This window comes from Nicotiana tomentosiformis, chromosome 2, assembly GCF_000390325.3.
Source record: "Nicotiana tomentosiformis chromosome 2, ASM39032v3, whole genome shotgun sequence".
Taxonomy (NCBI): domain Eukaryota; kingdom Viridiplantae; phylum Streptophyta; class Magnoliopsida; order Solanales; family Solanaceae; genus Nicotiana; species Nicotiana tomentosiformis.
Genome location: NC_090813.1, coordinates 18,460,581 through 18,486,844, shown reverse-complemented (window position 1 = coordinate 18,486,844; position 26,264 = coordinate 18,460,581). Strand labels below are relative to the sequence as shown.

General features: G+C 36.7%; 1 protein-coding gene across 2 annotated transcripts; it reads left to right on the top strand.

Moving 5' to 3' along the window:
• The first annotated feature begins 1,563 nt into the window (after positions 1-1,563).
• On the top strand, positions 1,564-6,808 carry LOC104120901 (probable glycosyltransferase At5g03795). 2 transcript variants are annotated; one of them, XM_018766439.3, is made up of 4 exons: positions 1,564-2,124; positions 3,086-3,276; positions 4,243-4,588; positions 5,843-6,808. In XM_018766439.3, exons 1-4 carry the CDS (start codon positions 1,960-1,962, stop codon positions 6,515-6,517), a joined length of 1,377 nt encoding a protein of 458 aa, XP_018621955.1. In that variant the 5' UTR covers positions 1,564-1,959; the 3' UTR covers positions 6,518-6,808. The 2 variants fall into 2 exon arrangements, with proteins under 2 accessions (XP_018621955.1, XP_009631064.1); XM_009632769.4 differs by having other exon boundaries at positions 3,077-3,276.
• Positions 6,809-26,264: the final 19,456 nt, after the last annotated feature.

The following is a 26,264-nucleotide window of genomic DNA, read 5'->3' as shown; positions in this document are numbered from 1 at the left end:
GTCCGATTGACCTCAAATTTTGCACGCAAGTCATAAATGACATAACGAAGCTATGAAAATTTTCAGAATCGGATTTCGACCCCGATATCAAAAAGTCAACCCCTCGGTTAAACTTCCCAAAAATTTAACTTTTGGCATTTCAAGCCTAATTCCACTACGGACTTCCAAATAAAATTACGATCACGCTTCTAAGTCCAAAATTACCATACGGAGCTGTTGGAATCATCAAAATTCTATTCCGGGGTCATTTGCACATAATTCGACATCCGGTCATTATTTGAACTTAAACTTTAAATTTTTCGTCAAAATTCCATATCTTAGGCTATGGACCTCGGAAATTGATTCCGGACATACGCCCAAGTCCCAATTCACGATATGGACCTACCGGAACTGTCAAAATACTGATCCGAGTTTGTTTGCTCAAAATATTGACCAAAGTCAACTCAGTTGTGTTTTTAGCATCTAATTCACATTTTAATCCATTTTTCACCTGAAACTTTCCGGAAAAATTTTTACGGACTGCACACGCAAGTCGAGTAATGGTAAATAGTGCTTAGATCATATAATTAATCATTAAATTTAAAGATGATATTTTGGGTCATCACAGTTGTGCTGTTATTTTTCTGAAATTTCTCGTTGTTTAAATTATCAGTCATTTCAAAATATGATTATATCTTCTGCCTTGCTTATCTTTTAACCTGACCTCGTCACTACTCTATCGAGGTTAGGCTTGGCATTTACTGGGTACCGTTGTGGTGTACTCATACTACACTTCTGCATATCTTTTTGTGCAGATCGAGGTTCTTCTTACCAGGCCAGATACTAGTGTGCTGGACCGTACGTGGAGACTTCAAGGTATATTTGTCAGCATCCGCAGACCTCGAAATCCCCCTCTATCCTTATTATGTTATTTTCCCTTATTCTCTTTAGACTTTGATGTATAGAGACACTTAGTATTTTCTCTTAGAAGCTTGTGACTTATTTCTACCGAGTTTTGAGAGTTGTAATTTTTTAAACCGCAATTTCTATTTATATATCATGTGTTGAGATTGGAGTTCAGTTTATTATTTAGTTATTCCGCAAATTCGTTAGGCTTACCTAGTCTTAGAGACTAGGTGCCATCACGACATCCTACAGAGAAAAATTGGGATCGTGACATTAAATTAGTAATTGGACAATATAGTACATTTTCAAATTAAATTAGTAGTAGGATTTTTTTAAGAAGTATATCCTAAAAGTAATAGGATTATATGGCTAAAAGTATTAGGATTATACTAATAAGATTCCTAAAGGTATTCATGTAAGATTCATAACGTGTATTATGTCCTAAATCTAATAGGATTACAAGGCTAATATTTAGAATTCCGGTTATGTTCTTTTTATTGTGAGTTATTATGTTTAATATTAAAAGGTTATTTTTGTAAACCAACATTATATTCATACTTTTATAATTATATATATATATAGCATGTTATAATCTTATAAATTTTATGCACTTTTACGATTACAAAATATAAATAATTTCGGTCGTAGACTAAAAGTGATATTTGCCCAAAGAAAAAACAATAAACAAATTGGGCTAAGCGAAATAGTCCAATCACTTCTTCTGGCCGGGGTTCTCTCGCCTGCACTTTTCGTAAAGGTAAAAAACAAAATTTAGAGTATATTAAAAGGATGTAGGAATTACTATAATTTGAGCAGTAGGACAATAATAAAGGAAGGAAGATATGCATTGCACAATAAAATGGTAAGGAATCAATTAGCTAAATTAAACTTACACTTGTTACCATTTTTGCATGAGAAATTCCACATGACACCAAAGCCAAACGTTACCTTTTCCCTTCATTCATTAATCTCTTTCACAGAAACTCAAACAAAATCATCAAAGGAGGAAGAAAAGTAAAAGAGAAAAAGTAAGAACGAAAAGGGGAAGAAGAAGAAGAAGAAGAAAGAAAAATAATGGCATGGTCATCAACTTCTTTAAAGCTTTTATGGTTTATTTTGCCATTGCTTTTGGTCGTTGGTTTTGCTGTTGTCACTGGTCCACAGGGTTCCATTTATAATTGGCTATCCACTTCTCAGTATTTACAGACTCTCAATAATAGTTGTTCAACTTCAACACTGGTGAGTTTTTATATAATGATGAGACATTATGCATAAGAAAATAATATTTACTATCTTTTTAACTTATATCAATTCCTCAATTCCCGTGCATCATGTGGAAGGCCCGCACCTGGATTAATTCATTATATTTTTAAGGTTATGAGTTCATATCTATTATTTTTATAATTTTAGTGAATTTTACGCATAAATTTATACTCAGTATCGAAAGTTGTAGTTTCAATTGAACTCGTCATTAGAATACTATATCCACCCCTGGCCTGCACAGTTCATCATCAATATTCTTCAAGGAAACATTGTTATTAATAAATATCGTTCCAAATTTTTAGCACGTTTTTTCAGTTCTTGATCATGCGTCCAAGAACCTTAATATTGCAATTCTTGATTTCATTCCAAAGGGAAAAAGTGTGGTGCATAACTTGGAATTGGTTTTCTCATTATCTTAAAATGTTTATTTTTTAGATTGATGTAAAAACCTCGGAGCGAAAGCTCAATATTATCAACATGGTTTGTGGTGGAATGGATAGGATCTCTCCACTCTTAACCAGAGATATGAGTTCGAGCTCTAGCCCCTAAGTATGGAAAAAATCATGTTAAGGAGCGCTTCCCCTTTAAGCCTTACCCGACTCGAATTTCGACCCAAACCCAACCAAAAATAACTCAGCTTTACCCAAATTAATCTTGATGTGTATTTCGACCCTATAGTTGTCTCGCTAGTACTCCATGTTGTTATTCTTCCAAACTTTCTACAGCTTTCTTGATCATTCATATTATATTTCATTACCATACTCGTTTAAAATCATTATTATATGCATAATCGTTAGAATTACATTAATCTTAAAATTTTAATGGACCATGATCATGTTGTATGGTATTAGAAGTTTATGACTTAATGTTGTCATAAATACTTATTCCCATGTGCTAATTGCTCATTTATTGTTAACCTAATTAATAGGTAAATCAGAAGGATGAAGCCCCAAATGGAACCTTGAGCTCAGAAACACCAAAAAGATACAGCAAATTAGAGAAATTGGAAGCAGGTCTTGCAAAAGCTCGAGCTGCAATATTAAAAGAGAACAAAAGTTGGAATAATCAGACAGAAGATGAGTATATACCTCATGGTCCTATGTACTTAAATGCTACTGCCTTCCACAGGTAAAAATATACATACCATTCACTGTTAGTTACTCTTAATTACAATATTTTGAAGACTCTAAAATAAATAAAGGATTTAATTTATATGTATCGGTGTAATTTCTACGGTACCACTGTAATATAATATATTATAGTCGGTTATCAATCTACTTTATTTTTCCAGTAAATAATTTCACTAATTATGCAGTTATTTTTTAGCTAATTGAAATGTAAAAAATATATTATTCTGTTAATTAATAGAATTAAACTCATCAATTACTAAACAAATAAATAACCAAAAAGTTAGGGGCAGATCCAGTGCATTTGTTACGGGTTCCTGTAAACTCAGTAACTTTTGTCTATATCTGATATTTGTATTGCAAAATTCATTAAATATATAATAATATTTAGCTTGGAACGCAGTTCGTTAATCCAGTTATTATTGTATATTAACTTGATATTTATGTAATAATCTATAAATTTAAAATTATGGATTCACCTTTGAAAAAAAGTAGGTGGGAGAAGAAATAGTCCTGAGATTCTTTATAGGAACCAAATTTACTGTTGCTTGCTAGCTGTGAAAGGCATCATTCTTCAGCACATTTTCGAAAATTTACTACAGCTTTTCGGCTGAGTACAAGTGCAAATTAATTAATACACAGCACTACATTTCTTATTCTATATTCTTAATAATCAACCAACTTTAATTGTAAATTAGGGAATAAAGAGAAAATCTCATACATAAACTCTTAAAATGCAGGAGCTACTTATCTACTATAGCAAGCACAACTAAATAACTTAATAGAGATTTTATCAACATTTAGATTATCAGCAGTGTTACAATATCATTTGATATGTACTGTTCTACTTAACCAAAAAAAACTAAACTATTCTTTTTCATATTCTTATTAACACTCAAACAACTTCAATTATTTATTATATTAGGATAAAAGGGACGGAAAATGACCAATATCTCTAAATGTGCAGGAGCTATTTGGAGATGGAAAACAAATTCAAGGTATATGTGTACAAAGAAGGGGAACCCCCAGTATTTCATTTTGGTCCCTGCAAACATACATATGCTATTGAGGGTTACTTCATTCATACAATGGAAATCAGCGAATTCAGAACTTCGGATCCAAACAAAGCTCATGTGTATTTCCTTCCAATGAGTGTTACAATGTTAACACAATTCATTTATGTGCATGATTCCCATGAATGGGGTCTTATGAAAAACACTGCACTCGACTATGTCAATGTCATTTCCAACAAGTATCCTTATTGGAATCGAAGCCTTGGAGCTGATCATTTCATGCTTGCTTGTCATGATTGGGTACGTAATCCCGACTCTTTTTTACATTATCAGTGTATATAATTTAATAGAAGAAGAACCTTGGCAACAGTAAAGTTGTATTCGTATGATCTATAGGTCACGGGTTCGAGCCGTGAAAGCGATTAATGTTTGCATTAGGGTAGACTGTTTATATCACACTCGTTGAGATGCGACCATGCGTGAACGCAAAATACCTTTTGCACCGGACTCCCTTTTAGTTTATATCATTTATTTAAATTCGTCCATAGCAATAACTTTCTCTCTAAAAGGAAAAAAAGAAAAATGATCTGGATTCGGAGCACAAGAGACAACATTATTGTGAGACAAACTTGAACATCATTTTAATTAAAATGGTTAAAAATACTAAAAAACAGTACCTAACAAACATAATTAAAGATATCTAGTTTGACTCTCCAAATAGTGTCATGTCTTTATAGAATAAGTGGACTAATTTCAGTTCAAATTCATTTCTTGCATGGTTTTAGTCAATACTCTGCCACTCTTCCTCATTTGAATAGGTAATTCAAAATGATGATTGAAACTCGGGGTTGCTCAGATAGTTAACTTCACAATTGTGAGTTCGAGTCACCAAAAGAATAAAAAAACTCTAACAAAGGGATCAAAGGAAAATCAAAAGGGGAAGAGACAAAAAAAAAATTTAACTCATAAATTTTAAACACATGTACCATTTGTTAAAGTTATTAAAAATAAAATAGATCTTTGAAATTTTTTAAATATTATATCACTCAATTGAGTTTTTGAACCATTAAGGGGAAATCAAAGGGGAAGAGACAAAAAAAAAAAAGATTTAAACTCATAAATTTTGATACACATGTAGCATTTGTTAAAGTTATTAAAAATAAAATAGATCTTTGAAAATTTTCAAATATTATATCACTCGGTTGAGTTTTTGAACCGTTTCTAATACGTAACATTAACATTGGTTAGCTATTAGCCTAATAGACAAGAAATATAGGGATATTTGCATAAATAACTGGCCGGATCCATTATTTATTTTTTTCTAGCGGATATATATTGATTATACATTGATATATACATGGCGTCAGCTATTTATTTTAAACGGTTGGTTGAATTATCTAGGTAAGTCACATGTAATATTCTTTATACATTGTTATATTCTTTTACAACGGCTCTCTATAAAGTGTGACAATATATAGGTCGGCGTATATGACTTCTTTTTTTATTTATTTTATATTATAGTGTCTAATTGTTGGTTGAATTGTTAATATACAGGGGCCTGAAATTTCTTTTGCTATTCCATACTTATACAAGAACTCAATTAGAGCTCTATGCAATGCCAATACCTCAGAAAAATTTAATCCAACAAAAGATGTCTCAATTCCAGAAATCCATCTCCCATATGGCACAACTGAAGGCCTATTAGGCGGTCCGCCGCCGTCGGAACGGCCGGTGCTGGTTTTTTTCGCCGGAGGACTACACGGTCCAATTAGGCCAATTCTTTTACAACATTGGGAAAATAAGGATAAAGATGTTCAAATTCATAAATACCTTCCAAAGGGTATTTCATATTATGATATGATAAAAAAGAGCAAATATTGTATATGTCCAAGTGGATATGAAGTTGCAAGTCCAAGAATGGTTGAAGGACTTTATATGGGATGTGTTCCTGTCCTTATTAAGGATAATTATGTTATCCCTTTTAGTGATGTTCTTGATTGGAATACATTTTCTGTTATAATTCCTGTTAAGGATATTCCTAATCTCAAGAAAATTCTATTGGATATTCCTCAAGAGAAGTACTTAGAAATGCAGAAGAGGGGGATTCAAATGAGGAAGCATTTTGAGGTTAATTCTCCTCCAAAAAGATATGATGTTTTTCATATGATTCTCCATTCCATTTGGCTTAGAAGATTAAATGTCCGAATTCGTGATGTGGATGAATCTTGAACTATAAGTTTTGGTTGGTGGAGAGGAAACTGTGAATTTTTATTTAGAATATAATTTATTTTTTAGATGGTTGTGTTTTATAGTAATTGATTTTTCCAAAAAGATTAATACATATCATTATGTTTCATGCTTGTGCACCATTTACGAACTACTAAAAGTTATTTTATATATTTGATTAATGTGACATTGTGTTGTGTATGTAGCGATTGGACATGAATGTTCAACTGTTACAATTTGATAGCCCTGTTCAATGAACCTTTATTTATTTCTTGTGGAAATGACATAATTCAATCTTTGTGACACATATGACTAGATTATGCATGATTAAAGCACCATTAACAACCAAATAGTACTAAAGATGGATGATATGCATGTGTATTCATAGTTGGTCTCACTTCTCCTTTATACTGATGATAATAAAAATGGGCTTGAGAAAGTTGGGCTGGGCCGATAATCGAGGATAGGCAATTGGGTCGATTGAAGAGTGAAAAGAATATTATTAATCCATCTAATAACTCAAAGTTTGTTGTAGTAAATTTGAATACCATATTCTACTGTTATTTGACAGTTTAGGATAGGTACCATGGGCGGAGCTACGGTAGAGGGTGCGGGTGCGGGTGAACCCAATGACTTTTTTCGAGACCCCGTATTTTTATTGAAAAAATTTACTAATTCTATATAAATATATCATGTCGAACCCAATAACAAAAGGGCTCTGAGTTCAATGGTAAGAGTTCTGGGTTCGCTCGGAGAAAGCGCGGATTTGAATCCTGTTGAAAGCAATGAGCTATTTTGTTATTTTTTATAATTTTTCTTTTTAAGAAAGCATAATTAAACGACATCGTAATTCTGGAATAACTCCAAAGTCCAAACGACATTTTGCCTTCCTTTAAACTAACATTTATACTTTTTAATAAATAAAACATAAAACATTTTTTCTTTCTATTAAACAAATCCTTCTCTAAACAAAAACACGTCTTCTCGTCTTCTCAATCCCAAATCAAAAAAGTTAGGGTTCTGGATCTATTGATCGCTGGCGCTGCTACCACAATCTGTCGGATCGAGACGCCATTCAACACTCGTTGTGTATCAATATATGCTCTTTCTCCCTTAGAAGTTAGACCCTTCTCCCTTCTTCAATTCTTCTTTCCTGATTTTTTATACAAAATCTGATTTTTAATTTTTGATTCTAGGGTTGTCCCACATTTTGAACTTCATTCTCTTTGTCATTTGTGCTTTGGTTCTTTTCAAAAGTTCAAACTTGGAGTCTCCGACAAGCCGACTAACAAGGTATGTGATTGTTGTCCTACTTTCTTATTTTTAGTTTCTTAGCGAGACCAACTTGCATTCACATGGAGTAGCCTTATGCCCTTATTAAGAAGAAAACTTTCATATGTAGTCAGGGCGGAGCTACAATAGAGCTACAGTAGAAGAAAATCCGGAGGCTTTTTCTGAGACCCTGTATTTATAATTTAGAACCCATACACGTCAAATCCTAGCTCCGCCTCTCATAGGTACATAACCATAGTCTAATGAATTTTAGACAGTTCAATCAATAGCCAATAATCAACCTGACTATCATTTACCTTTTTTTAATTTTTCCCGAGAAAACAAACAAAGTACATTAATCACACTTATATATCTTGTGAGTTTCAATTAAAATAAACAATGGGTCTTTTGATGTGTGAATAGGTTATACTAAGCTATATTGAATATAATACGAGAATTAAATAATTACTGAATTATTTAGTTAACATATATTTATTGATAAATATTCTATTACTTTACAGAGGAAGTTAGTCGTGAATATCGGTATAACTTTGTAAAAAGGCCTGAAAAACAGCCTAGGAAACTAGGTCTCCTTCTATCGCAATATTGAGCAAAGCTCGGTGCCACACCCCCTGTCTAGCCGCAAAATAATATGTGGATTAAAGCGTTTTTTCAATTAAAGTGACAAAATTGAGTAGGGATTATTTTATTTACAGAGTCACCACTTGGAATTGATTTTGTTGGTGTTTCAAGTCACCTTTTATTTGAATCCCTAGTCAAAGGAAGATTTGTCTCTATTATTATTGGTCTGCGAAAACAAAGTTCGGGTAAAAAATTCTGTTGACCGGAGAGAAGGTGTAAGGAATTCTTCGAGTCTCGTGATTCTAGCACGGTCATTTTTATTGACTAAAATTGGCTTGAATTAATTTTGGATAAAGTGTATTTTATTAGCCGTGAATTACTATCGTCAAATGCTACTTAAAAATTAATAATTAAATTTTATTAAGTTTGCCTTGGAGCGTGTAAGCACACAAGGTCTTTATTTAATTATATGTACTAAACCAAGATATGTGTCGGTACACATAGTTTAAATGCGATTAATCACCGAAGAGCATAATTTATAAAACAAAGGTCAAGGAGCGAGAATGTACACGCGACCATATTTTATTAATTACATGGACCAAGGATCGTGTATGAGCACATGGTCAATATTTGGAACACACCTAAAACTGCTTAGCATTTAATTATTTTATTAGAAGTGATTGAGTTACTAAATTATCTATTTAAAAGGCAAGGATATGACATTATAATTATCTAACTAAATATGATATCAAACGTAGACAAACTCATGTTTGTTGTCATTTCATGGTGTTGGACCAGTTGAATGATTGGTTGAAGAAAATAGGCCACCTTTGTGATTAAAAGAAAATGGGCAAACTTTTGAATTTTATTGGTGTTGGGTTACTGCAATTTTTGTATACAAAATGGGCCAGCTGAAATGAATCCATTTGGCCCAATTAGCTATATAAAGAATATGGGAAGCTATATTGTTAAAGAAAAATGGGCTAGCTTATTTTGAGAACAAGAATAGACTAGCAGGTTAACTCATTTGGCCCAATCATATTAATTTTAATTAACATTGTAGCCCAATAGCTTAACAACTAACCAAAAGCTCATTATGCATCCTATATTGTTGTCACATAACTTATAAGATAAATTTTGCTTTTCTTTAAACGAAACTAAAAGAAATTAAAAAACAAAATAGTAAAATCAAGAACAACATTTAAAAAAAAAGTAATTAAGTAAAGAAATATGAAAATAAGGAACGATAAGCATTCAGATAACGAAAAATTAACCACAACAAAAATCTTATGACTAAAACAGTAAAGTAATAAGAAATAGACCTTTATGCAATCTTCTAAAACTTTACAGTGAAAAGAATGGCAAAAACTTAAACCAAACAAAATTTTTTGTTTATTAGCCTACTCCAAGGTCTTTATATAACTTTTATATTTTTAAGTGAAAATACTACCATTACCCAGAAAACACTACTTGAAAATTAACATAGGGAAAGCTATTAAGCTAAAGAAAAATAATTATAAAAAAAAAAAGGAATTAAACAAAATCATGGATTTAATACTTAAACCAACAGATTCGATTTCAAGGTTACACTTTAACATCATCCATATTGAAAATGCACATATAATCTAAATATGCTCAAATTTTCATCATCTGTTATTAAAGAAAAAGAGCTTGTATTATAAATATTTAGAAGGTCACCTGAAGAGCTGAAAATAAATACAACAGGGGAGGAATTGAAGCTCAGCAACAAAAAGCAACAGAGAAACAACAGCAAAATTAGCAGAAATCTAGCAGCAAATCGTGTTTAAACAGCCTGAAAACTTTAGAGAAGAAACCCAGAACTAACTCTAAAAAAAGACTTCTATTTTTCTAAAAGTTTGCACTCTAAGATTCACTTCCAAAGCGCAAAATTTTCCAGCTTACTAAAGTTTCAGCTGCTGATTTTTTATTCAACTATATACGTGTTCAAGCAACTCTCAAGATCTCTGTATGTGTAACATAGAGTCCCTTAAGTGTGGGAAGAGCAACCCCTTAAATAGGCAAATACAGTTACTTTATCTAGTTTCTCTCATATTTCTTAAAGTCTCTCCACCAATCCCACAACAACAGTGGTATCTGATCGACAATCAGAAAATCTGGTATCCCTTCTGATCTGGGCCTCTTTTCGGACTTACCTCTTTCCCCACTCATGGTATACCTGTCTACCCAGATACGGAGTTAGGCTTTGATCAAACATATTATTGACACACAAAAATTCCGATTTCTCGGATTTTGACTCTATAAAAGAATAAAAATAAATAAATAAATATAAGCTAAACGGTGGGACGAGAAAAATATTTTTGGATTTAGTATTATTTTTTTTTGGACTTTCTAAGGAAAGAATTGTAAAGAGTGAATTAAGGAAAAGAAAAATATTTTTGAATTTTTTTTTTTTGAAAATTGGGACCTAAACCGATGAGGTATGCCTACGTATCTCACATCCGGTGAGAATCAGACCTACGTAGTTCGGTTAAAATCGACTATGTTCTTCTTCTTTTTTTATGAAAATTAATCTTTAAAAACCATATGCACTAGACCACATCATTTTTTTTTCTGTTCGTTCAACTGATTTATGCTAAAGTCGGTCGACATGAAAACCTCCCAAATAATGCAACAAGTAGCACATAAAATGACATAATGGTCTCAACAAGGACTTTCCTAGAACAGAACTCGGCCCCTGTGTCGAGCGCTGCTAAGTCAAATGCACATGATGCAAATAAAGCATAGCCTACTAGGGATATTCATTGCTTGTGGCTTGTTCTTCTAAGTTTGTAAATCCTAAAGGAGATGGTATCTAGACCTGGCTTACCCGGGCAGACAATCCGAGCCGAGGAGCGTCAAGCGTCACCAGTAGTAGAACAGCACTGGCTAACTAACGGCTCTCCCGCCTAAACATGTGTGACTAAATCCTTCACCAGAAGCTGGTAGGCTAACTGGCTTTATCTCAAGACAAAAATTTTGTGATGCTGGTAGGCAAACACAACATAACTAATTATCAGAAGACTCAGAGGGATGCGAGAGAGGACACAATTTATATGTACAATTCAACAATATCAAAACGGTAAAAAATGGACAAGTAACACATTAGGCCCAAATAAATCACAATATATACAAAAATTAATAAAGCCAAATAAAGTCAATGTACAAGCTCGAATTCTTGAAGATCCCCAGCAGAGTCGCCAGAGCTGTCACACCCCCTTTCTACCCGCAAAATAATATGTGGATTAAAGGGTTTTTCCAATTAAAGTGACAAAATTGAGTAGGGATTATTTTATTTACAGAGTCGCCACTTGGAATTGATTTTGTTGGTGTTCCAAGTCACCTTTTATTTGAATCCCTAGTCAAAGGAAGATTTGACTCTATTATTATTGGTATGTGAAAACAAAGTCCGAGTAAGGAATTCTGTTGACCGGAGAGAAGGTGTAAGACATTCCCCGAGTCCCGCGGTTCTAGCACGGTCGCTTTTATTGACTAAAATTGGCTTGAATTAATTTTGAATAAAGTGTATTTTATTAGCCTTGAATTACTATCGTCAAATGCCTAAAAATTAATAATTAAATTTTACTTTCTCCGTTTTAATTTATGTGAACCCATTTGACTGGGCACGGAGTTTAAGAAAATAGAGAAGATTTTTGAACTTGTGGTGTAAAATAAGGCATATATATTTTGTATGGCTTTAAATCATTGCATAAAGGTAAATTATTTTCAAATAAGGAAAGAGGTCATTCTTTTTGGCACAGACTAAAAAGGAAATAGGTTCACATAAATTGAAACGGAGGGAGTATAAATTTTGTCTTGGAGCATGTAAGTACACAAGGTCTTTATTTAATTACATGTACTAAACCAAGATACGTGTCGGTACACATGGTTTAAATGCGATTAATCACCGAAGAGCATAATTTATAAAATAAAGGTCAAGGAGCGATAATGCATACGCGACCATTTTTTATTAATTACATGGACCAAGGATCGTATATGAGCACATAGAAAATAGGCCAGCTTTGTTATTAAAAGAAAATGGGCAAACTCTTGAATTTTATTTGTATTGGGTTGCTGCAATTTTTGTATACAAAATGGGCCAGCTGAAATGAATCCATTTGGCCCAATTAGCTATATAAAGAAAATGGGCAGCTATGTTGTTAAAGAAGAATGGGCCAGCTTGTTTTGAGAACAAAAATAGACTAGCAGGTTAACCAATTTGGCCCAATCATATTAATTTTAATTAACATTGTAACCCAATAGCTTAACAACTAACCAAAAGCCCATTATGCATCGTACACTGTTGTCATATAACTTATAAGATAAATTTTGCTTTTCTTTAAAAGAAACTAAAAAAAATTAGAAAAGAAAATAGTAAAATCAAGAACAACATTTAAAAAAAAGTAATTAAGTAAAGAAGTATGAAATTTAGGAACGAGAAGCATTCAGATAACAAAAACCTAACCACAACAAAAACCTTATGACTAAAATAGTAAAGTAATAAGAAATAGACCTTTATGCAATCTTCTAAAACTTTACGGTGAAAGAATGGCAAAAACTTAAACCAAACAAAATTCTTTGTTTATTAGCCTACTCCAAGGTCTTTATATAACTTTTATATTTTTAAATAAAAATACTACCACTACCGAGGAAACACTACTTGAAAACTAACATAGGGAAAGCTATTAAGCTAAAGAAAAAATTAAAAAAAAAAAAAAGAATTAAACAAAGTCATGGATTTAATACTTAAACCATCAGATTCGATTTCAAGGTTACACTTTGACATCGTCCATATTGAAAATGCACATATAATCTAATTATGATCAACTTTTCATCATATGTTATTAAAGAAAAAGAGTATGCATTACAAATATTTAGAAGGTTACCTGAAGAGATGAATATAAATACAACAGGGGAGGAATTGAAGCTCAGCAACAGAGAAACAACAACAAAATCAGCAGAAATCCAGCAGAAAATTGTGTTTAAACAGCCGAAAACTTTAGAGAAGAAACCCAGAACTAACTCTAAAGAAAGACTTCTACTTTTCTAAAAGTTTGCACTCTAAGATTCACTCACAAAGCGCAAATATTTTCAGCTTACTAAAGTATTCAGCTGCTGATTTTTTGTTCAACCATATATGTGTTCAAGCAACTCTCAAGATCTCTGTATGTGTAACATAGAGTCCCTTAAGTGTGGGAAGAGCAGCCCTTTAAATAGGCAAATACACTCACTTTTTGGGACATAATTTGGTTCACCAAAAATCTGTCCAAAAGACTAACTTTGTGTGCTAAACATTGTTCAAGATCTGTCCCAAAAGTGAAAGGACAGCCTAAAAATCTGTTGTGTCAGAAGCAAGGAGAAAAAATATCATTTCAGCCACCCTACAAGTAAAAGTAGGCTACTAATACTCTATTTTGTGATAAAATAACCTAAACTTCAGATTTTAACTATCAACAACAAACTAATTGCTCAAACAAATTAAACTTGAACAACTATGAACTGACAAAGCATAAACGAGACTAAAAACGTAATTGAACTAAGTACTCAAACCAACTTGATTGGAATGAATTCGATTTTTGCAAACTTATTACTAAACAAGCAACTAAATTCACAAACTAAATGCTTAAACCAGAATGAGCATCGTTAATAATCGAACAACGACTAACAACAACTGAATAATCGACAAACTAAGTGAACGATTTAACTAATACACTAAATATCATGTTTAAATCAATAACAATCTAACAAACCACTAAACTAAATAGAGATAACTAATTAAATAAACCTAACTTGAAACTCTAATTAACAAGAAACAACCAAAACAGAAAAATCAAAAATCAGAAACTAATCTACTAATATAAAAAATCAAAAATTAATTAAAGAGATGATGATTATACCTAACGAGTATGCTTGAAACTGGGCGAGCCACGAGAAAACTCCAGGGAGGCTAAGAGGCGGTTGTCCGACTCCGAAACGCACGTTTCTTTTGGGTAGATGCTAAAAACGAAATGAGTTTCAGCATCTCGCCAAAAGAAACAAGTGTCTTTGAGTCGAACAATAGCTAAAATAGGGGCTCGGGGCATTTTGGTAGTGGTGAGGCAGTGTGAGTGGGCGGCGGGCAGTGGGGTAGTGGGCGTTTGGGGTGGAAATTAACATGAAAATATACGTCTCGTAGAGGTCTATTCACTTATGTATGTGTCATGGGGTGGAGATGCCATGAATAGTACGAATTTGGGCAAAATGGGTGGTGGCTAAAGTTTCCTAGATCTAAAATTCAAGGAGTTTGAGGGGGTTTTGAAGGAATTGGTTTATAGATATGGGAAGAGGAGGTTGTGAAAATTACATGGTATTAATTTGGAGGTGTTTGGAGGTGGTCCGCCGCTGGTGGGTGATTTCCGGCGGCGGCGGTGGCGGAGAGAAGAGAGAAAGAGTTATGGGGGAAATGAGGGAATTTTTCAGATTTTTGAGGCTTTAAATACCTCTTGAGAGATCAATATGGACCATTAGATCAAGGGGTGATCAATGGGTGAGATTTGATCTTGGGTCACTTAATGAAATGACGTAGTTTTGAGGCAAAACTACGTCGTTTCAGACCCTTTCAAGGGCAGCCCCTTATCTTGCACTTTTGGCCACTTTCTCTTTCAAATTTGGCCCAATTTCTTTCTTAATCCTACTTATTAAACTAAATTTACACAAACAAATAAATTAAGTAAGTAACTTATTCAAATGATCAATTAACTAGATTAATTCACCAATTGAATAGTTAGTTAATTCCTAAAATGCACAAATAAAGAAAGAACAATTTTTTGGTATTTTTATGATAGGAAATATGCAATCAAAGGCACAAAAATTGGAAAAAATAATCAAAGTAACAAAACACTAATGACTTTAGGAGTTGTTAAAACGCTACAAAAATTAGGTATTCACAGCTGCCCCTCTTTGCTCGTGAACACGAAGAGTTTTCGTGCAAAGAAAAGTGAATGACATGGCTAATTTTTGCTCACATATCACTCCAATAAAAGCACTTTTTAAAAAAAAAATGGTGACCGAACCCTGCTTCCGAGGTTGCCTACATATCCTTGTTTAGAGAAATCAGGTCAGTGTAGTTCTGGGAAAATTTGGTAGCTGGGACTACCAGACACTAGATTTAAGACTGTTGTTGTTGTTGTTGTTACTGTTACTTGATGCTTACATCAAATGGAAAAGAGAAGAGAACTACATATGTCTGCAAACTAAGAGTTACAAAATTTCTAATCTATATGTCTTGTAGAGTCAAATCTTGATTCTTGACATGCTCGCTTGTGTTTACCTTAGATTGGATCTTGATGCTCTTTGAGGAAAAGATCATGGCTCATTCTCGATTGCTTGCTTTTCGGATCAGAATTCGAGAAAATGAAACTCGAGAAGCTGGGCTGCTGACACATTATCCAAGCTAACTCCAACCATCTTGTGACCGAAGGACTACTTTATTCTGATGAAAAAGCTGAAACTGCAAGCTTTAATCGTCACTTATGCTATGCGGCGGGGCCTGCAAAGCAATCAAAGACGAACAAAACGAACAAATTTTTTCTGCCTCAGTTTGGCACTAGGAAACTTTTGTGAGTTAGAGAAAGCTATAAAGTATCTAATTTGTTGAAATGAAGACAACAGGAGTAGGATAAACTAACTGTGCGAGGATATGCAACTACGAGGGGTAGTACCTTATGTTACAAAAGGAAATGGAATTAGAGGACGGTACCTTGTATTACTGAAAATGAACATAACCAGGGATTGTCACCACATATTACTGAAAAAGAACGTAACCAGGGGTTAGCACCCTGTATTACCGAAAGGAATGTAACCAGGGGTTGGTACCATGTATTACTAAAGAGGAATGTAACCAGGGGTTGGTACCCTGTATTACTAAAGAGGAATGTAACCAGGGGTTGGTACCTTGTATTACCGAAAGAAGTGTAACCAGGGGTTGGTACCCTGTATTACCGAAAAAAGTGTAACCAGGGGTTGGTACCCTGTATTACAAAAAGAGAAATGTAACTAGGGGTTAGTACCATGTATTACCGAAAGGAATGTAACCAGGGCACGGTACCCTTTATTACAAAAAAGAGTGTAACCAAGGGTTGGCACCCTGTATTACTGAAAATAGTATAACCAGGGGTTGGTACCCTGTATTATAGAAAGGAATATAACCAAGGGTTGGTACCCTGTATTACCGAAATGAGTGTAACCAAGGGTTGGTACCATGTATTACCGAAAGGAATGTAACCAGGGGCTGGTACCCTGTATTACCGAAAGGAGTGTAACCAGGGGTTAGTACCCTGTATTACAGAAAGAAGTGTAATCAGGGGTTGACATCCTCTATTACTGAAATGAGTGTAACCAGGGGTTGGCACCCTGTATTACCGAAAGGAATGTAACCAGGGGTTGGTACCCTATATTACTAAAGAGGAATGTAACTAAGGGTTGGTACCCTGTATTACTAAAGAGGAATGTAACCAGGGGCTGGCATCCTGTATTACTGAAAGAAGTGTAACCAGGGGTTGGCACCCTATATTACTGAGAAGGAATGTAACCAGGGGTTAGTACCCTGTATTACCTAAAAAGGAGTGTAACCAGAGGCTGACGCCCTGCATTACTGGAAGATGCTGAATCCCCTGGGCGAAAATATTCTACCTGGGTTGAGCTACTGTAAAACAACCTGAGCGAAGAGTACTTCTACCCGAAACTATGAGTTAGATCCCCCTAGGCAAAAAGGTTCTACCTGGTTTAAGCTACATAAAACATCCTGAGCGAAGAGTACTTCTACCCGGAACTGTGAGCTGGATCCCCCTAGGCGAAAAGGTTCTACCTGATTTAAGCTACGAAAATGGGAGGTACGAACAGTAGTGATGCATGCTGCAAATAAAGGAAAGTGGAGATTTTGAGGAAACTTACCTTTGGTGACATTCGTCCTTTGAGAATCGACATTCTGCACTGCTTTGATCCTGCTTTAAACAAATAAAAATTTGTGAGTTTTTAAAATGGTGGTCGGTTTGTGGCCTTGATGCCCTGAGTAGTTTGAATTCAATACTCCGTTGTCGAAGAACTGATTTTGTCAGTGTGGTACCGAGGTGCCCGGTACATTGCCCCTGGCTATTTCATACCCGGATGTCCATGGTACCGCTAATCCTTGTCCCAAAGGCAAGGCAATTTTTCTTTAAAATCAAACTTAGTTGTCTTGCACCCAGAACCAATTTGTGTCTGTTGTACTTATCAACTTTTCCCATTAAGCAAGTCTTGCTTAGGCAACCTTTTCAGTTTCTTTGAGACATATTGTCCGCCTTATCAAAAGAGATCACAGATGGATTCCTGCCTTCTTCAATGCAGTATATGCTCCAAATTGTGCTCGGTATTACGGGGAAACTGTAGCTAGTTTTGCAGTCATTTTGCTTTGCTTTGGATGCAAGATTAGACCGAAAGGGAATCAAAGAAAAATTATGGAAAAGAATAGAAGACCAATAAGAAGTGAAAAAGGAAATGTGTCTAAAAAGGTGTCCCTTTCGGGGAGAGAAATAAGGAGACTTATCTGGAGATATGTGCCGACTTCAATGAGTCATGACATGCATTTTGGACTGGACGCCTGATCCATCTGAGCTGTTTAATTCTCAAAATACGTCGCAAATGTTCATCTAGAAACTGTCTTGGTTGTGCTCATGCCGGAGCATCGAAGACCCTCATTCGGCTAGTAGCGCCCTTTGCGGGTTTTCGCTAACTGACGTAGTTCAATGACTCAGAAAATTTGTTGTTTGACTTCTTTTTTTTGTAAGTACATAGGTTCCAAAAAGTGGAAAACAAGGAAGACAAATACAGCTTAAAAGGGGTAACAAAAGGGTGACACTTATTTGGAAAGCGAGCAATGATAGCCTTCGTCGTCTCAATCTAATAAAATCATGCGTGAAAGTTTCACTGTGGGTATATATTAGACATAATATTTTTTGACTGCATCTGCATTAATAGTCATGTCTGGTACCCGTCCTTCTTCATCTACCAAGTGCAAGGCCCCTTTAGGTAACACTTTCTTGATAATGTAGGGTCCTTTCCAGTTTGGGGCGAACTTTCTTTTAGCTTCTACTTGGTGTGAAAGAACGCATTTCAGAACGAGTTGGCCTACCTCGAATTTCCTTGGACGCACTTTCTTGTTATAAGCACGTGCCATTCTTTGCTGGTATAACTGGCCAAAGCACACTGCTGCTAGCCGTTTTTCATCAATCAACATTAGTTGTTCTAATCGGTTCTTTACCCATTATGTATCTTCAATCTCTGACTCCACAATGATCCGAAGAGAGGGAATTTTGACTTCATCCGGTATTACATCTTCCGTTCCATATACCAACAAATAAGGAGTTGCACCAACAGATGTACGAGCAGTCGTGCGGTATCCCAAAAGAGCAAAGGTAACTTTTCATACCATTGTCTGGAACCTTGGATCATTTTCCTAAGAATCTTCTTGATGTTCTTGTTCGCCACTTCAACGGCTCCATTGGCTTTTGGCCAGTATGGGGTAGAATGGTGATGCATAATTTTAAATTGCTCGCATACCTCCTTCATCAAATGACTATTGAGGTTGGCTGCATTGTCAGTGATAATGGTCTTTGGGATACCAAATCGGCAGATGATGTTGGAATGAACAAAGTTTACCATTGCTTTCTTGGTGACTGCTTTGAAAGTGATGGCTTCTACCCACTTAGTGAAGTAATCAATTGCAACCAAAATCAATCTATGCCCATTTGAAGCCTTTGGCTCGATTGGCCCAATAACATCCTTTCCCCAAGCAACAAAAGGTCAAGGAGAGGACATGGGATGCAACTCCGAAAGTGGCGAGTGAATCATGTCACCTTGAATCTGGCATTAGTGACACTTGCGAACAAAACTGAAGCAATCTCGCTCCATTGTAAGCCAATAATACCATGACCGCAGAATCTTCTTTGCCAAAACATATCCATTCATGTGAGGTCCGCATACCCCCGAATGCAGTTCACTCATGATCCGCTCAGCTTCTGTGGCATCTACGCATCTCAACAAGTTCAAATCTGGGGTCCTTTTGTATAAAATTTCCCATTCAGGAAGAAACCGCTGGCGAGCTGCCTTATAGTTCTTTTTTGATCTCCCTTGGCATGCTCTGGGTATTCTCTTATTTTCAGGAATCGTTTTATGTCATGATACCATGGTTCACCATCTGGTTCTGTCTCAATTTTATTGCAGTAACCGTGTTGATTCCGAACTTGGATTTCTAGTGGATCGATATGAGTGTTTTTCGGATAAGGGAGCATCGAGGCTAAAGTAGCCAAAGTATCGGCTAGCTCGTTGTGAAACCTGGGAATGTACCTGAACTCGATGGATTTGAATCTTTTTCTCAAATCTTGTACACATTGTCTGTATGGAATAAGCTTTATGTCTCGAGTCTCCCATTCACCTTGGGCTTGCCGGATAAGCAAGTCAGAATCTCCCATAACCAATAGTTCATGCACATCCAGATCGATGGCCATTTTCAAACCCATGATACAGGCTTCGTATTCTGCCGTATTATTGGTACAAAAGAACCAAAGTCAGGCCGTTGCAGGGTAATAATGTCCAATAGGTGAGATGAGGATTGCCCTGATCCCAAATAATCTTTGATCCTGTCGAAAGCATTTTGGCAATCTTCCGCCCACTTGATAGCAGCATCCTTTTTCAGCAACTTAAAGATGGGCTCGCACGTGGTTGTGAGCTGAGCAATGAACCTACTGATGTAGTTCAACCTCCCGAGCATACTCATGACTTCCTTTTTATTCTTCGGGGGTGGCAGATCTCGAATAGACTTTATCTTAGATGGATCCAATTCGATGCCTCTCCGACTGACTATAAAATCGAGGAGTTTCCCAGATGGAACCCCAAATGCACACTTGGCTGGATAGAGCTTAAGGTCATACCTTCGAAGCCGTTCGAAGAACTTTTTCAAATCGTGCACGTGATCAGCCTGTGTCTTTGATTTTATGATGACATCATCAATATATACTTCAATCTCTTTGTGCATCATGTCGTGAAAAATGGTGGCCATGGCCCTCATGTAAGTTGCCTCTGCATTCTTTAAACCGAATGGCATAACCTTGTAACAATAGGTACCCCCACGGAGTGGTGAAAGCGGTCATTTCTGCATCACCCTCATCCATTAGAATCTGTTGGTATCCGGCATAGCAATACACAAAATATTGTATCTCATGTTTAGCGCAATTATATACAAGTATGTGGATGTTTGGTAAAGGAAAATTATCCTTTGGGCTTGCTTTGTTCAGGTCCTTGTAGTCAACACAGACTCTGGTTTTTCCGTCTTTCTTTGGTACAGGCACAACATTTGCCACCCAGGTGGAGTATCGTACGGCTCTAACTACGTTGGCGCTTAATTGCTTCATTATTTCCTCTTTGATTTTATCACTCATGTCCGTTTTAAATTTCCGTTGCTTCTGTTGGACTGGTGGAAAATCAGGTTACGTGGGAAGCTTATGAACCACTAAATCGGCGCTTAAACCTGGCATATCATCATAAGATCAAGCAAACATATCTATGTACTCAAATAAAATTTGAATTAAGGCATCTATGATTTTTTGTTCAGTGTGAATGCTTATCTTTATTTCTATGACTTCTTCATGACCTCCGATATTAATTGGCTCAGTTTCATTTAGGTTGGGCCTAGGCTTGTTTTCAAATTGTTCTAACTCTCTTTTTATTTCCTAAAAACCCTTATCTTCATCATATTTGACCTCTTGATGCATTATTTCGAAATTAGACAGCTTTTTGAGATCTGGGCGTGAATTCCGCATGCATGTCATGTTATTAAAGCCGGCATTAACAAAACTAAAATGGAAATAAAATGGCAGGAAATAGGAAAATGAAGAGATACAAAACTTAATACGAAACTGAACTGTATTTCATTAAATTTGAAAGGATAAAAGGGTTAATATCAAATTAAATAATCATACTAAGATGTTTGGATTACAACCCTGAAAGTAACCCAAAGTACAAAAGAAAGAAGCTGCAAAAGCAAACTACCAAGACACTTTCCTTGTGGGGAGAGGAGTTGCTTCCCAGTTGTTGAGCATAGTGTCCGAGCCAATTAGTTGCATATCGACACGACTAGTGCCTTCACCAGCCTGGATCATATTCACTTCAGAAAACATCTGGCTGAGGCCATGGCAAATTTCATCAATGTTTGCCTGCGCTGAGGAATTTTGACCCTCTTTGAGTCGTGGCTTGACAAAAATGTAGAAAATGTGAGGGACAGGTTGCTGCAAGACCCACCCGTGCTTTTTGCGGTGCTTGACTTTGTCTTCGTCTTCTTGTATTGGCCTGAAACCTAAACCAAAAGTACCCATGTTACTGAACGGAGAAATAGGTTCTGAAATTCCTTGCAATGATACCCCCAAGCCTTTTCCTGACTCATAACCTTATCTCATCATAAGTGCAGCCACCATTACAGATGTGGTGGAGAGACAAGGATACAGAATGGGCTTTCCTTCCTCAACATGGTCCACAACCACCACTTTGAAAGCCTGATAGACAATAGACTCACATCCTTCCTTGGCCTCAATACATGGGATTAACAGGTCTTTATAAATGGATGACTCGTCTTCTCTGTGAATAATAATTTCTTGCTTGTCGTGCTCGAATTTGAGCATCTGATGCAAGGTGGATGGCACAGCTCGGGCCGTATGGATCCATGGCCTTCCAAGAAGAAAGTTATAAGAAGTTTCCATTTCCACTACTTGGAAGACAATTTCAAAATCAACAGGCTCAATCGTCATTGTGAGGTTGATCTCCCCAATGGTATCTCTCGCTGAGCCATCAAAAGCCCGGACGCAAACATTGTTGGGTTGGATTCTGTCTGTATTGATCTTCATGCTTTGCAAGGTAGAGAGAAGGCATACATCTACACTCGAGCCTCCATCAACCATGACTCGCTTCACATAATGCCCCTCACATTTGACAATCAGGTGCAAAGCCCTATTGTGACCGGCTCCCTCCTCAGGAAGTTCATCATCAGTAAAGGAAATTTTGTTCACCTCAAAAAATCTATTGGCCATCTTCTCTAACTAATTCACGGTGGTCTTCTCTGAGACATGTGCCTCATTCAAGATTTTGATTAGTACACGGGCATGCTCTCTTGAGTGTATGAGCAGAGATAACAGAGAGATTTGGGCAAGAGTCTTTCTCAGCTGGTCAATGATTGAGTAATCCTGAACTTTCATCTTTTTCAAAAACTCCTCCGCCTCTTCTTCAGTGACCGGTTTCTTTATTGGCATTTGGCCTTCTCTGATTTGCTTAGCCTTCCTCAACTCTTCCAGAGAGTAACACCTCCATGATCGAGTCAAACCTCCAGTTTCCCCCACTTCTTCTATGATTTCCTTGCCTTTGTAGGTTACTACAATTTTGTTGTAGTTCCAAGGGATGGTTTTCGTATTTGTTACACGGGGTTGTGTGGTAGGCTTGATTATGATCGGCTGTATTATACCCGTCGTACCGCCCTGATTCTGCTTTGTGATGGGGTGACCTCCAAGGACATATAACTTTGGGCTTGGAACATTGGAGCGAACTTCCAACCTCGAGATTTTTGGAACAAATAAAGTTGCCCTCTCTGAGCTCTGGGCGCCTTTCACAATCAACGGTTCATCTCGGCTTGGACTTACTTCCAGTTTGGTTCCCTCTTGAATCGTTACCACTGTCATTTCTACTCGACCAATCGGCTTGTATTCACGATCTTGGCCAATCATTCCCTCAAAATGAACAACATTGTGTACTGGCAACTGGTTATTGGTCATATTAGGAGGGTCCTCTCCATTCGTGACTACAATCAATTTTTCAACAATGAGTCTTTCTATGGCTCTTTTCAGGGTCCAATAGTCATCAGTGCTATGCCCCGAAGCACCTGAATGATATTCACATCTAGCATTTTTCCACTTTTGGAATAGACTAGACTATGATTCAGCCAATGGAGTAAATTTTTCCACCGGCCTCTACTCTCGACCATAATCCTGCCTAGGACGAGCATTGTAGGGTGCTCGGAAATTTTGCTGCTAAGGTCGGGGGAATCTTGTAGTTGGTGCCCGTACCTGTTGATTGGGAGGACGAGCATAGGATTGAGCATTAAACACTGTATACTGTGGTGGTCCCACAGAGTACTGAGGAATTGGCGGGGGATAGTAATGTTGAGGGTAGCTGGATTGCCCCTGTTGAACTTGCACATAAGGGTGCGATGCCCCTCTTTGAACTTCCCCGGATCCTGAAGTCATCATGGACCCTTCATTACTCTTCTTTATATTTGCCAAACTTCCCGACCCATTTTGGATAGCTTGGTTGGTGGATTTGAGAGCAGCTTGACTTAAAATTATGCCAGTCTTGAGGCCATTTTCGACCTTTACTCCTATTTTTATCGCTTCCACAAAAGGTCTACCCATTGCGGACATCATGTTCTAAAAGTATACAGGCTCTTGGGCCTCCAGAAAAACAGTGATCAACTCGTGGTTATCCATGTGTGGCTTAACTCTAGCCGCTTGCTCCCTCCACTTGATTGTATATTCCCTAAAGCTTTCAGTCGGCTTTTTCTTCATATTGGACAGGGAATTGCGATTCGGCGCAATATCAATGTTGTATTGAAATTGTTTGATGAAGGCCTGGGCCATGTTGTCCCAGACATGCCAGTGAGAGATATCTTGGTCAATGAACCATTCGGAGGCTACCCCCACAAGACTTTCCCCAAAATAAGCCATCAGCAATTCTTCTTTTCCACCTGCACCCCTCAGCTGGTTGCAGTACCTTTTCAAATAGGCTATAGGGTTGTCGTGTCCATCATACTTCTCAAATTTTGGGGTCTTGAACCCTGGTGGAAAATGGATGTGAGGAAACATGCATAAATCACTGAACGAAACACTTTTGTGACCACCTAGTCCCTGTATGTTCTTTATGTTCTGTTCAAGACTTCTCATTTTCCTTGCCATCTCATCCGGCTCAACCGTCTTGGCAAGCTTTTCATTTTCCACTGGTGACTCGTACTGAGGAGTTTGATTGTATGGAGCCGAGACCCCGAAAGACATATTTGGAGAGTAGTATTGGTCATCATAAGCATGAGATGGTGGCTCATTTATTGGCCTTGTCACAGAAGGTGGAGGCAGGATTGTGTATACCGGTGCGCCAGACACGACTAGAGGAGTGTTCCTGACCAGTGCGACTGGAGGTCGCACATTAGAGGTACCAGGAGTAGCATGGAGGCTGTAGTTTGGCACATACCCTGGTGGTAGAATGTGGTCGCTCGTTTCATGGAGCGGTGGTTGAGTAGCAAGGGGTACGGTGGAAGTTCCCTCTAAGGGACCCCGAGGTGGAGGCTGACCAGACACCCAAGCTTGATATATATCAGACAATTGTTGTCTCAATTTTCTTATTTCCTCTGACTCTTATTCAACTGACTGACCCTGGGGGTCATCACTGACCAGCTCTATCTCATCATCGTTGGCCATTACTACCGTTCCCTTAGATCTGGTGAAGTAATGGTGTGTTTCTAGTTTCACCACAAACCAACCACCTTAAGCTTACTATATAAGAGACAGCAAACGTGTTAGGGTTAAGCATTTTATAGATATGAATCACACGTAATGTGCCATGCTCCTATCATTGTCACTATTTCTAACATGCTTTTGGAGGCTTCATGTTTCATTCCGGCTTATGAGGTTGCTTCTTATTGACGCTCTTATCTTCTTCTCTCCTTTTTTTCTTTTCACTCACGCCTCATTTTGATCCCTCATCTTAGAATCATTGAAAAATATTTTGATCGAACCTTTTGTGGGTTGCCTATGTATCATGTCGCTGTATGAATCAGATCATAACATAGTTTATGAGGAAATAATAATAATTTTGAATTTTGTTTTATTTATTATTATTCAAATTGACTCTAAAGACATAAGTATGACTGAAAATGCGACAAATATAAAATTAAAAATGCGACAAATGGAAAATGAAACTAAAAACTAATTGACTGCACTAAAACTTTAATATTCAATGGCATTCTTGCTTGAACTGATACCATCAATGGTCTGCATCCCTTGGCCTCCACTCTCCCCCGAAAATCTCGTACAAATTCTGAAACACTGTCGGCAACTATGGAACGAGGGTACGTGCATGTTGACCAACTTTCTCATTGTTTAGATGACGATGATCGTTATGAATATATGTTGCTTTCTCTGCCAATTGAAGTACTTGCTCTCTGACTTGACCCATATTCACGTGACAATTCTACAACCATATCTGGGTAGTGTTGAGGGTGTTCCCTATCTGAGTCTTGCGTCCCTGGTATTCTTCAATACGACGGTTTAGCACAGCTCTCTCAATCATCCACTGACGCCGCTCTGCCTCAAAATCTGCATGTTGATAACCTCTCTTATGCCTTTTTATTTCTTCCAATTGTGTATGAAACTGACCCTTTGAGCGTATCCAGTGGGCCTTTTCTCTTTCAAACTGCTCTCTCTGCAGATCAAACTCCAATTGTTGTTTGTGCGCATCCTATTCAATGATACTCAAGTCTTCTTGCAGCTTATGCATTTCAGCATTTTTATTTGCCTCAACTCTTCTGACTAAACCAATAGTGCTTGCCAGTTCTTCTTCTAAGAGGGCCGCCTCATTTTTAGCATGCTTTAGATCTTTATCCATGACCCGTAAGGCAGATTGATAATCTTTCTCAATATTTAAACGAATCTGAGCAACTACGGCTTGCAGTTGGGCTTGTTGTTTGGATATGGTCATCCGGGCATGCTCCAATTCCTCTTTTAGCCTTTCTATAGCTCTTTGATCATTTCTCCTCCTGTTGGACCCTTCAGGCCTA